Genomic DNA, 20610 nt, shown 5'->3' on the forward strand with positions numbered 1-20610 from the left:
AGTACTGTAGTTATTCTAACTATTTTATGTAGAGTTTAGTAGTTCTGTCTATAACAATGCATTGTATTATATAAACTGACATGATCTGAAATAAATGTTAATCTGAAAAGTCACTTAACTGTGTGTTTAAATAGCCTGGAACACCCTAATGGAGTGAAAGTAGGCTATTACTAGTATTTAGCAGTAGTATGATCATGAATAAAGAATGAATTCATTTGTTGTCGATATCCAGCTTGTAAAGTGCCAGTGTTCCGCCGCTGCCATTTCCCTTTGAGGGAGGATTAGACATATAGCGCATAGTTTAACAAGTTCAAACTGTAATTCAGCCTTTTACCAGTAGGCCAAACATGGACAAATGCAGGTCAGTAGCACAAACTCCCGGAACTGCAGCCTAATCACGCTCTCGAGAAACCGCTTTTGAATAAATGAACGTTTGAACGTTGAGAATTAGTACTACATAGAACAACATTTGATTTCTGGCGCGATATCTATTTGGTTTCTGCTAATATTTCTCTAAATAATAGGTGTACTTATAAATCGGGTGGAGGCTGGTGATAGTAACAACCGTCCCATTCTGTCATTGGTCACGATTTTAACAGGCACTCCTATTGTCCAATCGTATTCTGTTGCGGTGAACGCTTTCGTCCAATCTGCTTGAGTTATGCAAATCTTCCAACGAAGTTTCCCCAGTAGCAGGACTCTGAGGTGACAGCGTGTAGCCTTTCAGATGTTTCATTTTCTGTTTAACTAAAACGTGACGAAGGTTTTGATAGCCCGGTGTCGCAGACCAATAATTTCTCCGCTACAAGGGACAGAAGAGTAACGGGTTCGCTATGTTTGCGCAGAGAGGTTCCCGTTAACCGGCAATTAAAGCTGATAGCTAACTGCTAACGGCTAGCATAGCTATCTAACGATTTCGCCGGTACAGGCGGACCTCTTTGTCTGACAGGGGAAGGCGTGCTCTTTTGTTAGCTTTTCCCTTTGTCCATTCGGGAAAGAGGAACTGTTGGGTCAGGATTTCACAATAATCTGCAGCTTTGAAAGTATTTAGAAAATGCTAATCGCGAAAAAATATTTCACAGAAGGCCTGATTCAGTTAACAATCTTACTCAGTTTGATCGGAGTTCGTGTGGATATCGACAGCTACTTAAGCGGCTACTATTCGCCTCTGATAGAGATTAACTTGGGTCCTAGCTCAGCCTACACCCAGACACCCTTTCATAATTTGAGAGACACTCTTGACGGATACAGTGTGCACCCAAAATGTCCCGAGTTGGACCATTTCTTTGCAAGTCGCCGGCTACTGGACGAGGTGAGGACCCTCGGCTCCCCGCGGTTCCACACACAGTTGAGCGCATGGCTGGTGCACCAAGTGTCTGCCACTGACAAGGCTGACTCTGGGCCTTCAACCAGCAACAACACTGACACTAACTCAGGCTTAGAGAACCCCAGGGACGAAGCCAGGGATGACAGTGAACACCTGCCTGACAGTGGCCAAGAGGTGTGCCAAACAACCCCTGAACTCGGACGAGGGCCTTGTAACGCTGGAGCCTGCGGGTTTCTTACAGAGGCAAGTGTGCGTGTGTGTGATGTCAAGTTGAACATACTTTGCTGATCGCTAAGCTATACGACCAAGATGACTGTCTGGCCAGCTAACTGAGGTGATGAACTAGAGTTAAAACTTCCTCAGTGCTCAGCAGAAAAGCTAATGCTTTCACCAGCTAACGAGCAGCACCAATCCATGTTATACAACGAAGGTGCACCCTGTAACCTTTTATGTTGAAACACATCCTGGTGCACCTGTAAACAAGATAACGATGTGATAACCTGTTGGCAAACCCTGACATTTTCATTCACTTTCAGTTTGTATGGCTCTACCTCTTCTGGATTTCAAATACAGTGATTAAATTCTAACCTAGTTATATTAGAGGACTTAAAAATCATAATGTATGTGGCAACTCAAGTTAGACAACACCTAACTAATCTGGCTAAACAAGTAACCTGTCCATATAACCAGTTAATGAGACAGTCTAGTTAGATGTATAGCATCACAAGTATTCAGCTAACTGTCTGGTGCACCTGTCACCCTTCACTATGGAACTTGTCACACTAAGACACTAAGACTTCTCTGAATACTAAGACTTCTCTGAATACTCAGGACAACAGAATTTACCTCAAGCATAAGACCAGTGTATTGGGTAAACGTGCAGCTACAAAGTACTGTTGTCAAGAAGCTCAATTGTTGTTAAAAACCATTGATTTGACAATATGTGTTCTCTCAAACTCTGTGTAACTAGTGTCTGTAATGTGTGACTGCCATTATGTTTCAATGGCTATGATCGTACACAGACCTTTATGTTTGCCAGAGTCTCTCTAGCTCAGGGAAGAAACAGCTGCTTGGTGGATGTTATGTCCTGAGGGCAGTTGATGTCGCCATTTGTGTAACTATATCCCCTTTCTTCAGACTCAACCGCCAGCTGTGGGCCTTGAGAGGTGGAGAATTGAGGCTTAAACCCACACCCTGTTTGCTTACACAAAGCAGCGGTTCGTATTTGTAAACTGCCCCCTCACAAGGTTCTTGCTCACATGGATAATGTTGTTTTTTACCCTCTTTAGTAAAATAAGTAAAAGCTGAGCTGCTTGTAGGTCAACATGTTGTGGTTTGTGGAAACACAGTGTTTCAAAGGAGAGGTCTACAGCTGTGAAAGTATGGATCACTGACTATGCATTAGGCCATTTAGAGCAGGAAAAGCTACTCCAATAGGAGTCGACAAGCTCAGACAGAGCCAGGGCAGATCTCTGCTGGTGTAGAGTACAGTTTGCTTTTTTTTTTTTTTTTTCTTCTAGCATCAATGTAAAAACTGATTCAGCAGTCATTCCCGTTTTGGAATGGTAAGAACCCCCCCCCCCCCCCCCATCACTTGAGTAATACTCAACTCTTTCCATACTATGGAAAATCATTTTTAGTATTTGTGTGGAAATATCAACAATATTGTGTCTGTGCCAGACAGCTGGTGACTTACATGAAATGCAATACTTGCTGCATCAGGGGGCGTCTTACAACTTCTTAAAGGATTAGCTCATCTCACAGTAATTAGCCTGATGGTTAGTATATATATAAAAGATCCTAAACCCACTTTCATACACAAAAACACCAGGTACCACCTTTTTAATGCTTCACAAAAGGCCCTGACCACAGTTGACAGGGCTATGAAAAAAGATGGGCATAGTCGTTTCAGCAGGTGTCTGCTTCATCCAGAGTTACAACAACTCATTATAACAAACATTTTCTCGGTCAAAACAGAGCTGTAATCATTATCCAAGATGTCCAATCCTCTGTGATGGCCGGAGTGGGATCACCAAACCAGACATGTTATTGTCTTTAAGGACTTTGGATGGCAGCTGACAAATTGAATGTTTTTCTTTTTTTCCTTCTTTTCTATCCTGAATCCTCTGACTCTCCTGTTCCCCAATCCTGTCTTCCCTTTCCCTCCATCTGCTGTTCTTTGCCCGAGCAGGAAGATGATGCTAAAGTTAAAGCGGAGGAAGACCCTGCCCCACTCACTCAGCTGGCTCACAGTTCCACTCTGGAGCAAGAGGTTTGTCACAATTTGCCTTCATTTGTTGCTGTATACTGTTTGCTATAAGAGTTTGAAAACTTCCTGTTGTCTGAAAGTAGCTATACTGGTTTTCTTTTAAGATTACACACCCATATCACACTTGCATAACATTTACGTGCCAGTTGTTTGACCTATTTTTGACCAGAAAATCGCTTTCTCACATGACTTCATTGCTCAAACTGCACCATTCTGATGACAGTGCTGTTTTGGTTACACCGTGTAAAATTAGAGATGTTGAACCACAATAATTACTGAATGTCTAACTGGGAAACAAATGCTTTCATACACGTTAGAGACATACTCTAATTCTGGCAACAAAACATACCACTTTGTCTGTTAATGCTGTATTCTCTGCATTTTTGTTTTTCCCCTTTTCAGAGTCTGCTTGAAGGCATCATTGCTCTCTCTGATCCAGCACACCGCCCTCCTCCTGCCATCGATATTGACCAGCACTGGAACAATTTACTCTCTCTGTCTGTTACTGACCTCGATGTAAGTTCTCTGCTCATGTTCATTACACTCAAATGCCTGAAAATTCATTTTAATGTCAGTTTGCAAACAGTAATTCAGATGGATAAGCTTAAGCATCAGTATGTTATCATACATGTTGTGGTGGATTTTCCAAATTACAAAGACTGAAATTCAGTTGAAATGTACGTCTCGTGTAGGACTTGGACTCCATTGTTACTGAGCGCCTGTCAGACCTGAACACAGACATCACCACCGCTATCAGCCAGGATGTCAGCTTGCATGATGCTATGGTAACCAGTGCTGGAGTGTTTGGTATGACGTCTGAAAGCGGTGAGTCCAGGCCGGTCACCCAACAGCAAAGAACCATCTTCCGACTGGAATCCACAGGCTCTTCTCACTCAGATGTATCTCCAGGAATGGCATTGGGCCTGGCTGCTCTCCCCTTTGCTTCAGTATGTAATTTAACTGGAAACGTGTCACAACATAGTGCACTGGGTGGCTGTCTGGATGAGGCAGTGTTTGACCAGATTAATCAGCTAGGTTTAGAAGGCCTGGACACAATTGACACCCAGCTGATGGGCTGTTTGGGGGGCATAGACCCACAGGTCCTTGAGGACTTGGATTCTGATTCCGGCCTCTCCTTGGAGAGCAGCTCTGGAGGTCCAGTCTCACCAGGTTGGTTCAAATCTCTAGAAATACGTGTAGATTAAGTGTCTTTATTACCATGGCTTGTGAAACCAAGAAATTGTTTGTTCTAATCAAATTCAAATTCTAATAAAATAATTAATCCCTCGCTCATCCAGGCTCATCCGAGATGTCATCATCATCCAGTTCATATTGTGAGGATGAATGTGGAGCTACAGGCTACAGCAGTGAGGTGGATTCACTCCCCTCAAAAGGCACCCTGGACTACACAACAACGTGGTCACCCATTGATCTGAGTGAGAGTGTGTGGCATGACCACAGCTACTCGTCTCCTGCTTTGTTCGACCAGCCATCACTAGCCCTTCCACACAAAGGTATCAAAGAGGAGCCTCTCAGCGATGACGATGGGGCAACGCTGGACGAGAGGGAGCTGAGTCGCGATGAGCTGCGCGCCCGTGCCATGTGCATCCCATTCTCTGTCCTGCAGATTGTCAACATGCCTGTAGAGGAGTTCTTGGAGGTCCTCGACGGTCACGGCTTCTCCCCTGAGCAGGTGACCCTCCTGAGGGACATCCGCAGGCGGGGGAAGAACAAACTGGCGGCACAAAACTGCCGGAAGCGCAAACTAGACGCCATCACAGGGCTTCAGGAGGAGGTGGAAAGGTTGCAAGCTCAGAGAGACAGGCTACTGAGGGAGAAACAGCTCACAGCCAAGACAATGGGTGCTGTGGGCCAGCAGATAAAGCAGCTGACCAGAGACGTCCTGGCCCGGCTGAGGGATGATTCAGGACAGCCCCTGGACCCACAAAGATTTACCCTGCAGTGCGGGGCTAACGGGAGGGTTGTCGTTCAGCCTGTAAGACGGCCTGCTGTCTCCACATCAACCGGCAACAAAACAGACAAGAGAAAGAAAGAGAAAAAGCAATGACGCAGTATTGCTGCCTGAGACTTGAGCTTTTAGGTTTTTGGGATATTTCTGAACTTACTTGCTTGACTCTGGTTTTGGGATCTCCTCTTTTTTGTAAAAGTGTGTGTGGATTGGGACCCTAAATCGACAAAAGCTGCAAAAAGAAAAGAAACTCAGAACATTAAAAAGAAAAAAAAAATCTCTGTAAATAAAATCTCTCGTGGGAAAAATGTAGCTTACACACTGGACATTTGCTTATAGAAGGTGGACAAAGCAGCCAGGGCAGTTCAAGGCAACAGCTAAACTGTGGGCAACGCTGGCAGTCTGTCTTTGTGCCTGTTAACATTTAAGTCATTGAGTCTTAAGGTTTTTACAGACAAGCGTAGACAACCAGACATGTCTTAAAGTCAGCATTGTGACAATTACTGGTTCGAGATCTAGGAGGAAGATTCTGTTTGTTTCCATCTAATCGTGTCTCTCAGTGTATACCTACACAGTATAAAGAGGTTAAATGTTGTATTTATTAAAGTTTCCGAGGTTTTTGAAATGCTTAAGTGCATCAGGAGACTGCCATGGGTAGTATCTTTTGTTCATGATGATAAGTTTATCTCAAAGTGGAAAGAATAATTGAACATGACCTAAAGTTTACAGATATGTTTCAAATATTTGAGGGCATGGACTGTGCAGGAAAAATTTGAACTGCAATGTAAAAAAAATAAAATAAAAGAATTTTTTTTGTTGTTTTCCCTGTATGTCTTGATGACATACAATATACCAATGATTAAACTGACAAGGCCTTAATTTGCATTAGATCAGTGTTTTGGATATTGTGTGTGTACATGATCCCCAGTGGCACGTTATCTCCACAAAAACGTTTTTAAGAGGCTTCCCTTTTGTGTTTTAAATTAATATTGAGTAATTAGTTTCAAGCACAATTTTGCTTAACCCTTTCGATTGCTTAAGAGTTTTGGCAAGATTATATTCTACCTCACATCTTATTTTATGTTTTATATTTTGGCTACATAAAGAAAATACCTTTTTTAGGGGAATTTAAGTGCACTCATTAACTACAAGTTCTTCATTATTAAAATGGTCCAAAATGGACCTTAACCATTAAATTTAGGGGGGGAAAATTACAATCACCAACTATTTAATAGGATTGAATGTTGAACTGGGTATGTGAGATTATCTGAGTTGCCATCATGTTCATGTGCACACCACTTCATACAGTCAGGTGAGTGAGTGAGTGTTTTATATGGAGAAAGGTGCATAAAGTAGTTAATGGTGTGACTCAATACTTTTTTTGTCCCAGTCCCTCACAATTTTGTATTTAATTTTCTGGTTTGACCATGAATTTGCTTTGCTGTTTGTATAAACTTCAAACTGTTTTTCTTTGTTGCAAATGTTTTGGATTGCATGGTGATTGTTGAATGTTGATAGTATGATTTTGCTAAGGGAATATGAAATGCTCTTGCAGAGCTGGATTTTTTTCTGATTTAAAAAAAAATGATAAACGATGAAATACTGTATCGTTCTTGTGCCACTGTTTTCGCAGCATTTAGCCAGTTACCTGTTTGAATAACAAGCATATAACCATCATATGGCAGTTCATCTTAAAGCTAAATGATACTTTTTGGCGGCAGAGTGACCTTAATTTCAAGCTACTGTTACAGGGCATATACTGAACACCTTGCGGCCTTGATCAGGTATCCAGTACTACAGTTTTTGAAAGACGGCCGGCGAACCGTGGCCACGAGGCGCAGAGCCATTAAGAGCGAAGCGCGTTTTCCTTCCAGGCACCCGTAGAAGACCTACGGCTTTTGGCGCCTGCCCTTTAGTGCTGCAGAAAAGGCATAAAAAGAAGACCGACCGCGTGGTGAAGAGACGTCAGCGGAGCAACTCCAGTTGGTTTTTCGGGTGCGTATGCAGAATTAACGCATTTAAACTTTGCACTATTCAAAACCACATTAAGTGCTTCTTCTTGACCCAAGGTAGCTAACGGTAACTTGGCTTTGTTTCACAAGTAGGAGCTTTGAGGGAGGGACGCAGTTCGTGTAGAACGCGCGAGTTGTAACGTTTAGATTAAGTTGCTCCAGCAGTTTTTGTTGGATATATGCAACTTTAAGCCTTTTAATGTCTTGAAACCGTCATGCTAACGCATCTTACTGTGTAGTGCAATGTTTTGACTGTATTACCGTTAGCTAGCTAAAGTGTATGTGTCTTCAGCATTTCGTGTATTTATTTTAACGAGCCTGGCTCTAACTGTAATTTGCTTATGCTAAAGTAAGATCAACAGTTTATGTTGAAAGTTGATTCTTTACACTGTAAAATCAAGAGAAATGTGTATAACGTGAACAGTTACCGCCCAGGCCTGGAATAATATAAGCTAGCAATACAGTTAGCATGTTGGCTAACCTAATCTACATAACGCCATCTCTGACTTCGCTAACTTTGCATATTGTTTTATACTAAGCATCGCAAACTTGGTTCGCAACTTAGCATCACAGTATGTTTGTGGTTGATTTGTACGCGCTGCCATGTTCGTGTGCATTATCGGGTACTTAATTAGCATGCTATCAGTCATCAGCGAGGGGGGGGGGGGGGGGTCCTTCGCCGTAATGTGGATGAGGGCAGAAGCTTCATGCATGTTCATATACATTATTAAACAACAGTGAAGTTCTCACATTTCCTTTTGTTTTTAGTGCACAACATGGGCAAGAAACAGAATACCAAGACTAAGAAGGATTCACAGGAGACACAGGAGGAACCGGAGGAATTTGTTGTAGAAAAAGTACTCGACCAACGTGTTGTCAATGGGAAAGTAGAATTCTTCCTGAAGTGGAAAGGATTTACAGAGTGAGTTGTCTGGGACACCTGCTGAGCTGGAAGTGCTTCCCTGGTATGGGGTTGTGCTATGCTTTTGCCCTTAGTCACTGATTGCATGAATACAAGCCACTTTTTACATTAACTGTGTTGTTTGCATCTGTAGCAGTAGAAATCTGTTAAGGGATGCTCTGAGATGCAAATGCTCACCCTCTTCCTGCTCATTTAGTGCTGACAATACCTGGGAGCCAGAGGAGAACTTGGATTGTCCAGAGCTGATTTCAGGGTTTTTGGAAGCACAGAAGAACGTGAAGGAGAAGCCTGCTGCCGTCAAGAGGAAGGCATCAACAGATGAGCCAGAGACGGAAGCCAAGAAGAAGGATGTGAGTTCACAAATACCCCTTTCAGAAAAATCCACCAACACTCACTAACATATGGCTTTTGTTTTCAATGGGAAAGTACGATTGGCATCCATGCCTGGGTCAGATGACTCTGCAGTAGTCTCGGGTATTTATCAACTCCAGCGCTGACTGGCAGTGATGGAAACCTGACACCTGAGTGGACATGCAAATCTTTACCTCTTTTGCTGCTCCATTATGGCACAAGTCGGAGATGTTGGTGCATATATTGCCTGATATCAGACAGAATTGTCTGATATCACTCTTTATCATTATCTTATAAATGATATGAAAAAGTCACCACCTTAATATTATCATTCCTACTCTGTATTGCATTCTTGTGTGTTCGTGATATTTAATGTGACGCACATGGGGAGAAAACAGAGGTTAAGTTGTCTGCCATCATTTGGAAAGGAGTCAATTCCCTTTTTTTTTTTAAAAAAAAAAGACTGCATGTATGTGCTAATTTTGATGCAAAGTGGCATAATAGTGTCTCCATTCAGTATTTAACTTCAGAGATGACATCAGTTTTGCAGTAGAAATCCTTCAAGTGAGGATAATTTCTTAATTTCTCAAAAGTAAATGGTAAAATCTCACGTGAAAGTTACCTCACAGTTTAGGCCTCATAAAAATTGTTCAAGTACAGTTGTCACAGATGTATTTAAGATATATCCAAGTAAGAGTCGTTACTGAAATGGCGCAACAGTTGAACCTGTCCTCGAGTGAGCCTTGGATCCGTCCTTAGGGTCTCAAACTTAATGTTACTCTATACCATCTTGGGAGGGAAAAAAAATAACTTGCGGTTTCTTACATAAACTCACATGTTATCTTGTCACCACTTACAGGCTGAGAAACCACGTGGCTTTGCTAGGAACCTCGACCCAGAACGGATCATTGGCGCAACAGACAGTAGTGGGGAGTTGATGTTCTTGATGAAATGGTGAGTACAAAAGGAAATGCTCCTCTTTATGTGCAAACGGCAGAAACTGTCATGCTTTTTGATTTTTTTTTTTTTTTTTTTTGCATTTGAAACACTTAATATTCCCACTAGTAAATCAAATATTACATGTGCTGATACTCTGGCTTTGTTGTATTCCTCGGAGGTAAGTCAAATGCTGCGTCAGAATTTCCCTCTAGATGAAGTCGCCTCTAAGCTGAAGTGAAAATGAATGGATTTGTAGTAGACAAAGATCCACAGTGGCTTTAAAGTATTTCTCCCTCTTTGCTTTTTTTCCTTTAGGAAAGACTCAGACGAAGCAGATTTAGTGCCTGCCCGTGAAGCCAACACTCGGTGCCCTCAGGTGGTCATTTCCTTCTACGAGGAGAGATTGACATGGCATTCATGTCCGGAGGATGAAGCTCAGTAGTACTCCCTTCTGGTCCCTGCAGCCCCTTGCACGGCCTATGCCCTTTTCCTCAGGACTGAATTTTCTCCTTTGGCTTCCCCTCTACTTTTAGCTTTGTTAGTAATTTTTGGGGATGTTTCTACCCTCTCATTGTGCAGCAGTCAAGGAGAGCTATGTTGTTGTACATATTGTTGTGTCACCATCTCGCTCTCATGTGATTTTTTTTTTTTTTTTTTTTCTTACACTAGTGCTCATGTTTTGTTCTAAAAGTTCATTTTGTATACTTGGCCTGTAAATATTATTTGAAGTTCTAATAAAGGTTTTATGTGACCAAATTCCACTGTTTAGTTTTTATGCTTCCACTGAAATTAGAATTGTCAGCTGGCTTAGCATATTATATAGTATTCATCTAGATTTTTGCATGTCTACATCCAAATTTAAAATAATGGTGACAAGCACAAAGAAGCCTAATCTGATGTCAAAATTCCCAAATTTTTGACCAGTTGCTAAGAGCTTCAATGTTTGATCTCAAACACAAGAATGTTTTCCTTTTGTTGTCATTTCGTGCATGTGATAAGTAAGGAGGTGCGAGATCTCTCCCTCAAGAAATCATGGTGGGACATCAATGGCCCAGGCACAGTATCAATACTATAGATAACAAACATCAGCATATACAATTTTAGCTCACCTGAATCTGGCCAGTCTGCACATGTGGGATGTATTTTAACTCCTGCACTGTTTTGAGGCATCAGCCCTTAATACTTTTACACCATAGCATTTAATCTTTAATTACCAGGTCATTTGCACATAAAGAAAACGAGAAGCTCAGTAATTGTGATGCATTGCTGTAGTTTAAGTGACCAAACGTTACCCAAAAGTGCAGTCAAAACCTTCTTTACCTTTGCTTTTAACTTAGATGTCTTTAAAAGCAGGACGTGCGACTTCTAGCTGAGTAACTCATTTCCACCTTTGCCAGTCGGGGGTGAAACCCCATTGCTCAGTACTTGGAGGTAGAGCCTCACACAAACAGCTGAGCAGTGATGGCTCTCTCTCAGGCCATGCTGCTGGGTGGCATGGCTGCCTCTGCAGCAGTGAGCAGAACAGTCTCATGACTGGCATTAGGGCATGGGAGAGGGACTTTGGACCCATGGGAATTAGCGTTGATGACGTTTCTAAGGCAAGGGTTTGGGCCTCTACCAAATCCAAAGCTATTATAAATGTTTCCACCAATAAAGGCCTACTAAAAATGAATCCTATCAGGACACAATTATGAGCCGGCACATGAGAGCACATGTTCGTTTTAAAATGTGTCTTTATTTCTTAGCATTGATTCACACATTTCATGGGATGTCCTGAATGTCTTGATTAAGATGAACCTTTAATCAGTGCAGCATAGTCTTCAAGACGACTGCGTGATATCTCTGCAAGGAAAACAGAGTCAACCCATGATCAAGGACTGCATTTACATGGTAATGTTGTCATGTTGCATTTGACGTCATGTTGCTGAGTAATGGCCACAAAGCTGAAAAAGCTGATGAATGGTGGTGTATTACCGAGATGTTATCTGTGGCTTTGTGTGTGTAGCACATGATGCTTGTCTATAGTCCAGCTCATGGTGCAGTTTCCTAAGTCAGCACTTTTTTCTCACCATAACCAGACAATTAGATTAAGAAGAGACTTCAAGCCAAAAGAAAGCTGTCGTCCTCTAGCTCATCAAAACCCTTCGAAAGTGAATAGGAGCCACTGAAAAGACTGCTGACATGACCAAAGATAGAGAGACCTCTGTATGCAAATTAGCAGACCTTAACCTCCCTTTAATACCTTGAAGTAGAGGAGTATTTATTTAAAGTTACGTCCTGGTACTGAGTTTACCTCCATTCCTGGGCTGGAAAGCATTTTGGAAGAGACTTCTGAGGTCTTTGGTAAGAACCCTTTGATTTTGTTCTTAAACTGTAATTGCAGACAATATGTGCACAAATGGTGTTATTATTCTTTCCACTGTGGCAGCACTGTGGCCTGGAATTAGAAACAGGAACAGGGATTATTGTGTGTCAGGAGAGAAACATTGCTGGTCTCAGACTTGGTGAACAGTAAAAGTGATTAACAGCAGAAACTGACCAATATACATGTTATATCTGATGCTTTGATAACTTGAGAGAATGTGGAAATGAGGGTGAAACAGTAAAAGTCATGGATGTTGGTTTAAAATGAACCACAATGCAGTGGTTACAGGCTTTAGACTTATTAACGCTGTGCTGTGCTGTGCTGTGCTGTGCTGTGCTGTGCTGTGCTGTGCTGTGCTGTGCTGTGCTGTGCTCGTTTTCTCTAATGGCAATGCTAACCTCACTCATCCAGTGTCAACAAACTACCTCAGCAACAGAGTGCACCCTGTGAAATGTGACTAGCCTGAAAACTCCCCATGCTTTTCTAAACTCCATCTGGAAAGAATCACAGTATAATTCAAACTCTGAAGCAGGGTGGTCAGGAGCTTTGTTCTTTTTATGTAGTTGTATGCATTGCACACTTGGTCATGGGGAGCAAAGAGCTGTTGTTGCATGTGAACGTTCATTGTTGTGGCCGTCACTCCATGGAGATTTGAACTGGAAGAAGACATACAAGTCTTTTTGACAGTCTTAAATGTGAATATATTGAGTCTCTAAAAGAATACTGGAATCACACAGCAAAATATTCAGCCTGGTATTTTTTAAACTCTGTGAACTTACTGTGTATTTGAATGGAAACTCTCCCCACGGTCCTTTAACTCTCCCATAAAAAGGATGTGGGCTACTCAGTGTCCTCCAAAGCAAGAGCCCTGAGGGAAAGATTTAAATTGGATATTGGATATATGATTTTTATTAATTAATAAAGGACACTGATGGTCATTTTCACTGCATATTCATACATTTAATTAGAATTCAAAGTTTATGAGGGTGAACAATACTGTGGAGACAGGCTATGGCTCCAATTGGCCATGTAAAGAAAGAAAGCTTGAAAAACGTCAATATTTGTGATAATTATCAGCACTATTGACGGTGAATGAATCGGTTATCATTCGCCCATCCTGTAACTTTCCACTACATCACCACCAGCTCTCCTCCTCCCACCAGGTGATACCATTTAAACTGATCCCTCCCCACCCAGTGAATTAGGTGCAGGTGCGCGCCCAGCACACAGCTAACTCATTTCTCTCAACAGGGGCCTCATCGTCTCACCGTGTGGCTACACTAACTTAACTTTCGTTTTTAGGGCTTTTTATTGTGTGTGTATTTTAGGAAGAACAAGTACTGAGGCTGAGGTCACACTGAGGAGTACAGTCAGTATTAGCTGTAGTTCAGTCCAGGTAGGGCCGAGCCTCAAGCCGCACCACAGAGCTGCGCCTGTTGTTGTTCACAAATACCGGATTACTGCTTGGAAAGTAAAAAAGGGAAAGGTAGGGTCACCTTGGCATTAAAATTCAAATGAGTTCTGGATGTTTTGATGCAGATTTTCACTGTAGTTTCTCTCCCAAAGGCAGCAGAAACCTTGGAGCTTCATTACCTTCATTTTATCGTCAGTATGTCTACAGCAGTGGTCTTGCTCTAACAGTTAGGTTTACTATTTTATAATGAGAGTACTTATCATTTATATGTGAAATAGTATTCATTGACTAGTTCAGTGGTAATACTTTTTGAGCTTAAAGTCGTCTAAAACTTGTGAGCAGCTGATTGTGGCCTGATCAGGATATTAGCCTGCATAGTCTGCCAGGGTTCTGCAGATGTAAGCAGCTTGTTTCAGCCTGCCCATATGATCCTGGATCAGTGCAAAGAGATAACATATATTTTTTGGTTGCGAATCAGTGATTATAGTGCACAAACTGTGCGTAATTACAGCCTAAATTAATGTGATTGCATTATGCAGCACGTAGTGGCTGGAAAAGAAGAGGAAGTTGCTGCATTCATTGAGATTTCACTTTCCTCCTGACCCCATTTGACAAGATGAAATTGTGTGCAATTTATTGACTTTTCCTGAAACAGCAGTGATTTTTTTCCCCCTGAAGCTTAGGATCTGGTGAATGATTGTACAGCAGTGCTACCGTAAACAATAACGTTCTCATAAACCAGAACATAGTGTGATACCTGTATGTCCAATGACATCAGTCGTTGCTTCAGAGATCCTCTTTGAGGTAACCTCAGGTTACCTTTGTTTCCAAACATTGTTTGCATTTATTGATTGGCTCTGCTTGGACTCAGTGCTTGTAAGTGGCATGTGTCTCAAAAAAAGAAAATAATGCTTCAGCAGTTTTGTTTTGTTTGAAAATGGTGCTTTTTACTGGCAAACTTTCAGCGTAATAGCGATGGTTCTTCAGTGAATGGACCTGTACTTCATGTAGTTTCCAGCTGTTTTGGTGCATGTGTGTAAATTTATATTATGGTGTTTATAGTCAAGATTTCTCAAGCTAAATCTTTGCTCCTTATTTCCCTTTATTGCTACATCAGCTCCAAATGTTTGCACTTTAGAGTCCTTTAAGTACTTATCGCCAGCCAGGCCTGAGAACAGAACAGATCTGGCATAGAAAACAATGGACTTCGGCTGCCAGACTGGTTATTACTGTGTTTAGTAATTAACTGTTTATGTAACATAACAGTTGACCTGTTTTTTTTAATGCTCATTTACTTTACTGTAATTTATATCAATGGTGTTTTTGTGCTAAAATAAAACCTTGGAACAAAGCGATCACTTTCAATACAATGGATTCTTTGTCTCTCTGGCAGGTTTTTGTACCCACTATGGACAGTATGCTCGACAATGTTCTAAAAACTGTAAGTGATCATGCATGCTCCTTCACACTCCCTGTTTGTCTTGTATTTGTGCATCTGGTTTGACATTTTTGTAATGTCCCAAAATTAAGGCCCAGTGGAAAACAATTGTGCCAAAATGCATCTTATTTCCTTTTGAATCACATGCATGCATCCTAACAATCCCCCTTTCAAGCAATCTTACCCTGGTTTTGAATTTTGCAGGAGTTTGTCAGCATTTGTGTTCGGGATCCAAGGGTTGTTAAAGACGACCTGTGGCACGCACATGTCGACTATGAGCTCTGTTTACATGTAAGTGCCACTCAGGGGGAGAAACGGCTCTGAATTAACTTTTTGGGTTATTTTGATCTTGATTTTCATGTGACGAACTAACTTTATGTCCCTCTTTGTAGACCAATAGCATGTGTTTTCGAAAGAAGACTTCCTGTGTAAGGCGGCGTTACAGTGAGTTTGTTTGGCTGCGTCATTGTCTGGAACAGAATGCTCTAATCATGTATGTCCATCAGATTCATATCATTAATTGACATTTGGTAGCTTACTTTAATCAGTTTTCCATTGCAGAGTATCTGACTTTAACTGAGCATGCAGTGAATTTTCCGTGAGTGCATTTTCTTTGTTCTCTGTCCAGAGAATTGCCCAAGTTGCCGCCCTGGAACCCCTTCTTCAGTCTGAGGAACACTGAGCAGGTCTCAGAGAGGATGAAAGGCATGCAGAAATTTTTAGAATTGTGAGTTGCTCCCCATCTAGTAGTACCCCTTTACACTCCTCCTCTTCACAATCCTAAAGGTTATTCAGAATTAATTTGCTGGAAATAAGAGCACTGTTAGACTTGAAGGTTGCCTTGCTCCACACTGTACTGCTGTTAAATGTCTAAAGTCACAGGTTGACATTGTTTCCCCTCTCCGCCAGAGTTCTCAATGTACCTTTGTTGTTATCGGACAGTCGACTCCATCTGTTCCTCCAGTCAGACCTCAGCATCGCAAAGATCACAAAGTGTGCTCTTGGTAAGACCAGGTACACAGTGGCTGAAGCCATACAGCGCTCCAGCAGCAGCAGCAGCTGCATCGGCACATTAGAGGACAAGGCCTCCTGCGACTCTGACTGTGAAAGGTATGACTTCGGACAGAATGGACAGAATTGTTTTTGACACTGAATGTTGAATTTGACCCCTCCATCACTTTTCCTCCCACAGCAGCTCTTCTTCAAGTTTGGGACTGAGTGTGGACACTCCGTTGCGAGGAAGCCCCCTCCACTTCTTCGAGTCTGACAGAGACCCAGAGCTGTTCAGCTGTCTTTCAGAACCCCAGACCCCACTCGCTGCGCCCTGATGCACAGCAGCTGTACTGCACCTTGTCATCCGCTGGTCATCAGTGTATCGACCTCATTGTGACACGCCATGGAGCTCTTTCTTTTCTTCAATTCCAAACAGGAAAAAAGCGTTTTTACTTTTCTTTACTACATTATTCCCCTTTTGACATTTGTTTTAATTTGTTTTCTCTTAAAACAATACTCTGATCATTTGTTTTAGTGTGTACTTGGAAGAAAAAAAAAAAAAGTGCAGTGCAGCGACATTTAAAATGTTAAATTCTTAAATATGTATATATTTTTATCTGCACTGATGTTGTACTGAGGTTAGGGATGTGTTTGGAATTGCAGACAGGCTTTTTAGAAAAATATTTGAAAATATTTTTAGGATTTATTAATGGATGAATAAATTGTCTTTGAAGGAAAAAAAAAAAATCAAAAACTTGCCTTGTAATATTCTTTTAATATATCCTATAATACTGAATTTGACATGTAACCCCTCTGGATGAATCCAGTGCAACAGTCATGCACTGCTGTAACAGCCCAGTAGAGGGAGTGTAGCTATTATAGGAACTCCAGCTGTGTAGGTGCAGTCCTGGAATGTGGGACTACAACGCTGTTGATACATATTTCATTTATACTGCAGTAGATTGATTGTTTCAAAGTTATTTTTCTCTTTTTAAGGCATTGTTGGTGTAAGACTAGTGTGCAGTTTAGTTACCCTATTCAATAAAAGCTGCACTGGGTTTCAGAAATGTATGGGATGCGTCCCCTTCCTGGTAGCCCTCACTACTCTCTACAAGCTGAAATCTTGCTACTGCAGGCAGGTCTTCACGCACTGTACACTGTCTACAAAGTGTGTGTGTGCATGTTAGATGTTAAGCATCTTCAGTGTGGTGATAGTGATGAGAGGAGGTCCAGTGCTGGTCACATTTCATCCCAGTGTCACTACCTTCCCAGGTGAAATGGTCTAATTAAAGGAAGATGGCAAATTAATTTAACTATTACAGACTCCTCTGGGGAATTGCCTGCAAGAAACAAGACTGCTTCTGTGTGTGTGTGTGTGTGTGAGAGAGCAAGCACAGGACAGCCCTGTAAATTGAAAGCTGATGAAAGGAGCAAAGGCTCATTAAAAGAGACAGCAGCTGCCCTCCCCCCCCCCCCCCCCCCCCCAAGCCGCTGAATTGACGTAGACTGGCCCAACAGTAAACCTGGCCTGTCCCGTGTCTCTGTCCTCTTCTCTCCTTCCCCTGGATGGTGCTGTCTCCCTGTGCGCACAAGCCATAATGAAGCTGTCAGTGACTTCACACACCAGCCACTGAGCTGTATTCATACAGCAAACACAGACCTAGATACAAACATACACACACACACAGTGTATGTGTGTCTGAAAACACAGCTGTGAGCACGCGTGCACACACACACGCACGCACAGGCTGGTGGGAAAGCTGTGGATGAATGAACATTTTCTCTTTTCCTCATCCACTGTCATTTTCCGAGTCCCACTGGTTTGTGGTTGTGTGTGCTGTTAAAGTTGACCTTATCAACGTGCCCCATGACAGGCGTATAGCACGACACACACATGCATTGTTTGCTTCAGAGCAAGTCAATTTTCTGACAAAATGAAATCCAACGGCAGGCGGCGGCATCTTGTGTGTGTGTGTGCGGGTGTGTGTGTGTGCATGCACGCATCTGCCTTTTTGCAGGGGAGGACATCTAGCATTTGGATATTGAGTATTCACGGTACATGTCTATTTCAGCTTGGTAATTTATAACTCAATTTCCAGTGTGCATTGATGCGCTTCATACCTCCAAAACACCAAACAAAGCCCAAACCCAATTGTATTTCAAAGCAATTAGGGTGTCCACTGAGTTGTGAACGGACCACGTTGCAGTGGCTCTGGGCCTGTGTGAAATTTTTAATTGTTAATTTTCTGTCACATTAGTCAACTTCAGTGCCTCTGGACAGGTGACTGAGCTCCCGTAAGGCAACGCGTAAAATGACACACAGCGTATTCTCAGTTTTTTCTTGGATGCAGCATATAGTGGATGGTGTTTTTATGTGCGGGAGGGGGAAGGTGACAAGATGGTATATCATATTTACAGCTGCTTTATGGCAGGGATCTTTCTAATGCTTTTCAGTATATGTAGTGGCCGTCAATATTAGTATTAGTTTATGAGTCTAAATTATTAGCTCATTTATACTTTCACCTGAAGTCACGACAGGCAATGGCTTCACCTCCTTGACCCTGCAAAAGCCAACAATGGCAAAATCCATATGAGCAATTAGCCTGCGTAACTCTCACCCTGCCCCTGTGCTCATTTTTGCACCCATAGTTTCTTTCCATCGCTCTTCCTCCTCACTTTTCCTTCATTTCCTGTCTTCCTCTCAACCCTCATCCTCTCTCTATAGGCTGTGGAGTTAATTAGCTGTTCTCTTTTGTAGTTGGTTTTTTTTTTTTTTTTTTTGCTGATGCTGCAGGCTCTGGCTCACAGTACCTCGGCTGTCTATCTGTTGAGGATGGAGGCCTGGAAGTCTCAACCTTCCTCTCTACTCTCTCTTTCGCACCAAACAAGAGGGTTTGGGGGTCAAAGGCGAAGGCTTGCATTGTATTTGCGATTATTACCTCTAAAGTGCTAGTGCATAGAGTGTCATTAAAAGTCAATGCACCTCGCTCTCCCTCCCCAACCCCAGCTATCGCGCGCCTAAAACACACACTCTCATTTTGCACGCACTCCGCACATCGGCAGCCATTTAACAGCTAAAATACGACCCGTGCACGGATAAATGTCACAGGGCCATCTATCTGCGAGTGTTAAAAGTCGGCTAATGGAGATGACATATTAGCAGCCCAAATGACTGTCATAAAAACTCCCACCATACCTTGCAGCGCCGCCCGGCCACTGTGACTGCAATAGGATACGGCTCTGGCACTGCAACTATCTGTCCGGGGAAAGACGGGGAGGGATGGAGGGTGATGTCATATCTAGATGGAGTTCTTTTGATTCAATATATTCTGCAGGTTCAGGTCTCTGAAGTAGTGATCAGGGGAGTAACGACTTGAAGACAGATGTAGCATATTTACTGTGTCAGAGTAATAATGCATTACACGCACTCCACATAACACTTCTGATGTAATGCTAATGACCTCTCACCTTTGACCTTTTGTGGAGGAGTTGGAAATTACGAGTCAGGTCAGCTTCAGCTTCAGCTTCTGTGTGTGTGTCAATAGCAAAGCTGCCTTTCCGATCGATAATCCAATCCTGCTGGAAGCTCCTCCACAGGTACGCGTTCACCTCCTTTCTTCCTCCTTCATCCCTCCTATCTCTTTATTAATTACCCTTCTCTATCCATGCGTGTCTTTCTCTCTCTGAGTGAATGGAGCAGTTGTAATTGCTTCTCTCTGGAGCAGTTAGAAGCGGCACAAAGGAACCGTATAGAAACCACATTTGCATTCAAGATGAGCTGAGATGGAGAGGAGGGAGGGAGCACTGCCCTCCTGCCCTATACTGAGCAGCACCACTTACACTCTCTCCTTCCCTCCCTCCCTCCTTCTCTCATCTATTGTCTCCCTCTCTCCATCCCTCCCTCCACCTTATCTGTCCCCCCCACCTCCTCCCTTTCGCAGCATGACTCCCCTTGCATTGTCTTTCCAGAGAGTTCCAAGGTCGACGGGAGCTTGCTCATCAGAGCAGGGTATTGTACACTTAGCGCTGGTATGGACGAGCTAATTTGTGTGTGTGCAAGTGTGTGCGTGATCCTGCATGTGTGCGTGTTTGTGCATGTCCTGAGGCCTGCATATGTGAGTATGTGTGTGTAGAAATGTGTGTGTGTGTGTGTGTGTGTGTGTGTGTGTGTGTGTGTGTGTGTGTGTGTGTGTGTGTGTGTGTGTGTGTGTGTGTGTGTGTTGCAGTATTTCTAATGGCTGGTAAAAAGGGGTGAAGGAGGGGAGGCTGTAATTAATAACTCATAAGCTCAGAATTGCAATTTTTTACAACCACCAATATCTCACCACCTCTTAGACCTAAGCCATCACTCTAACTCACTCCTGTGGAGCACACGCGCACACACACACACACACACACACACACACACACACACACACACACACACACACACACACCAACTCCTAAGGGCTCTTCTTTTCCAGCTTGATAAGCATTTCTCGTTTGTTTCAGCGTTTTTGATCAATACAGTTAAAACGCCAATCCAAGCATAATTAGGTCTGAGATGGTTCCCACTGTGACGGAATAGGCTTCACCTAGGGAGGTGCTCACCATTATCATCATCACTCCATG

The 20610-nt window shown here is 42.6% G+C and overlaps 3 protein-coding genes across 5 annotated transcripts; all 3 read left to right on the forward strand.

The window, feature by feature from the left end:
• The first annotated feature begins 665 nt into the window (after positions 1–665).
• On the forward strand, positions 666–7164 carry nfe2l3 (nfe2 like bZIP transcription factor 3). Of its 2 annotated transcripts, none has more exons than XM_070984318.1 (5): positions 666–1570; positions 3519–3599; positions 3999–4112; positions 4289–4766; positions 4895–7164. In XM_070984318.1, exons 1-5 carry the CDS (start codon positions 1055–1057, stop codon positions 5662–5664), a joined length of 1959 nt encoding a protein of 652 aa, XP_070840419.1. In that variant the 5' UTR covers positions 666–1054; the 3' UTR covers positions 5665–7164. The 2 variants fall into 2 exon arrangements, with proteins under 2 accessions (XP_070840419.1, XP_070840418.1); XM_070984317.1 differs by having other exon boundaries at positions 707–1574; positions 3523–3599.
• A 284-nt stretch (positions 7165–7448) lies between these two features.
• On the forward strand, positions 7449–10543 carry cbx3a (chromobox homolog 3a (HP1 gamma homolog, Drosophila)). Its single transcript, XM_070984321.1, has 5 exons — positions 7449–7560; positions 8346–8499; positions 8696–8849; positions 9710–9804; positions 10105–10543. The coding sequence occupies exons 2-5, from the start codon at positions 8354–8356 to the stop codon at positions 10229–10231; spliced, it is 522 nt and encodes a 173-aa protein (XP_070840422.1). The 5' UTR covers positions 7449–7560; positions 8346–8353; the 3' UTR covers positions 10232–10543.
• Positions 10544–11971: 1428 nt separating this feature from the next.
• On the forward strand, positions 11972–16661 carry snx10a (sorting nexin 10a). Of its 2 annotated transcripts, none has more exons than XM_070985012.1 (7): positions 11972–12132; positions 14962–15009; positions 15211–15297; positions 15399–15499; positions 15635–15733; positions 15916–16116; positions 16199–16661. In XM_070985012.1, the coding sequence occupies exons 2-7, from the start codon at positions 14977–14979 to the stop codon at positions 16332–16334; spliced, it is 657 nt and encodes a 218-aa protein (XP_070841113.1). In that variant the 5' UTR covers positions 11972–12132; positions 14962–14976; the 3' UTR covers positions 16335–16661. The 2 variants fall into 2 exon arrangements, with proteins under 2 accessions (XP_070841113.1, XP_070841114.1); XM_070985013.1 differs by lacking the exon at positions 11972–12132 and adding an exon at positions 13395–13640.
• Positions 16662–20610: the final 3949 nt, after the last annotated feature.

Source organism: Chaetodon trifascialis, chromosome 17, assembly GCF_039877785.1.
Source record: "Chaetodon trifascialis isolate fChaTrf1 chromosome 17, fChaTrf1.hap1, whole genome shotgun sequence".
Classification (NCBI taxonomy): domain Eukaryota; kingdom Metazoa; phylum Chordata; class Actinopteri; order Chaetodontiformes; family Chaetodontidae; genus Chaetodon; species Chaetodon trifascialis.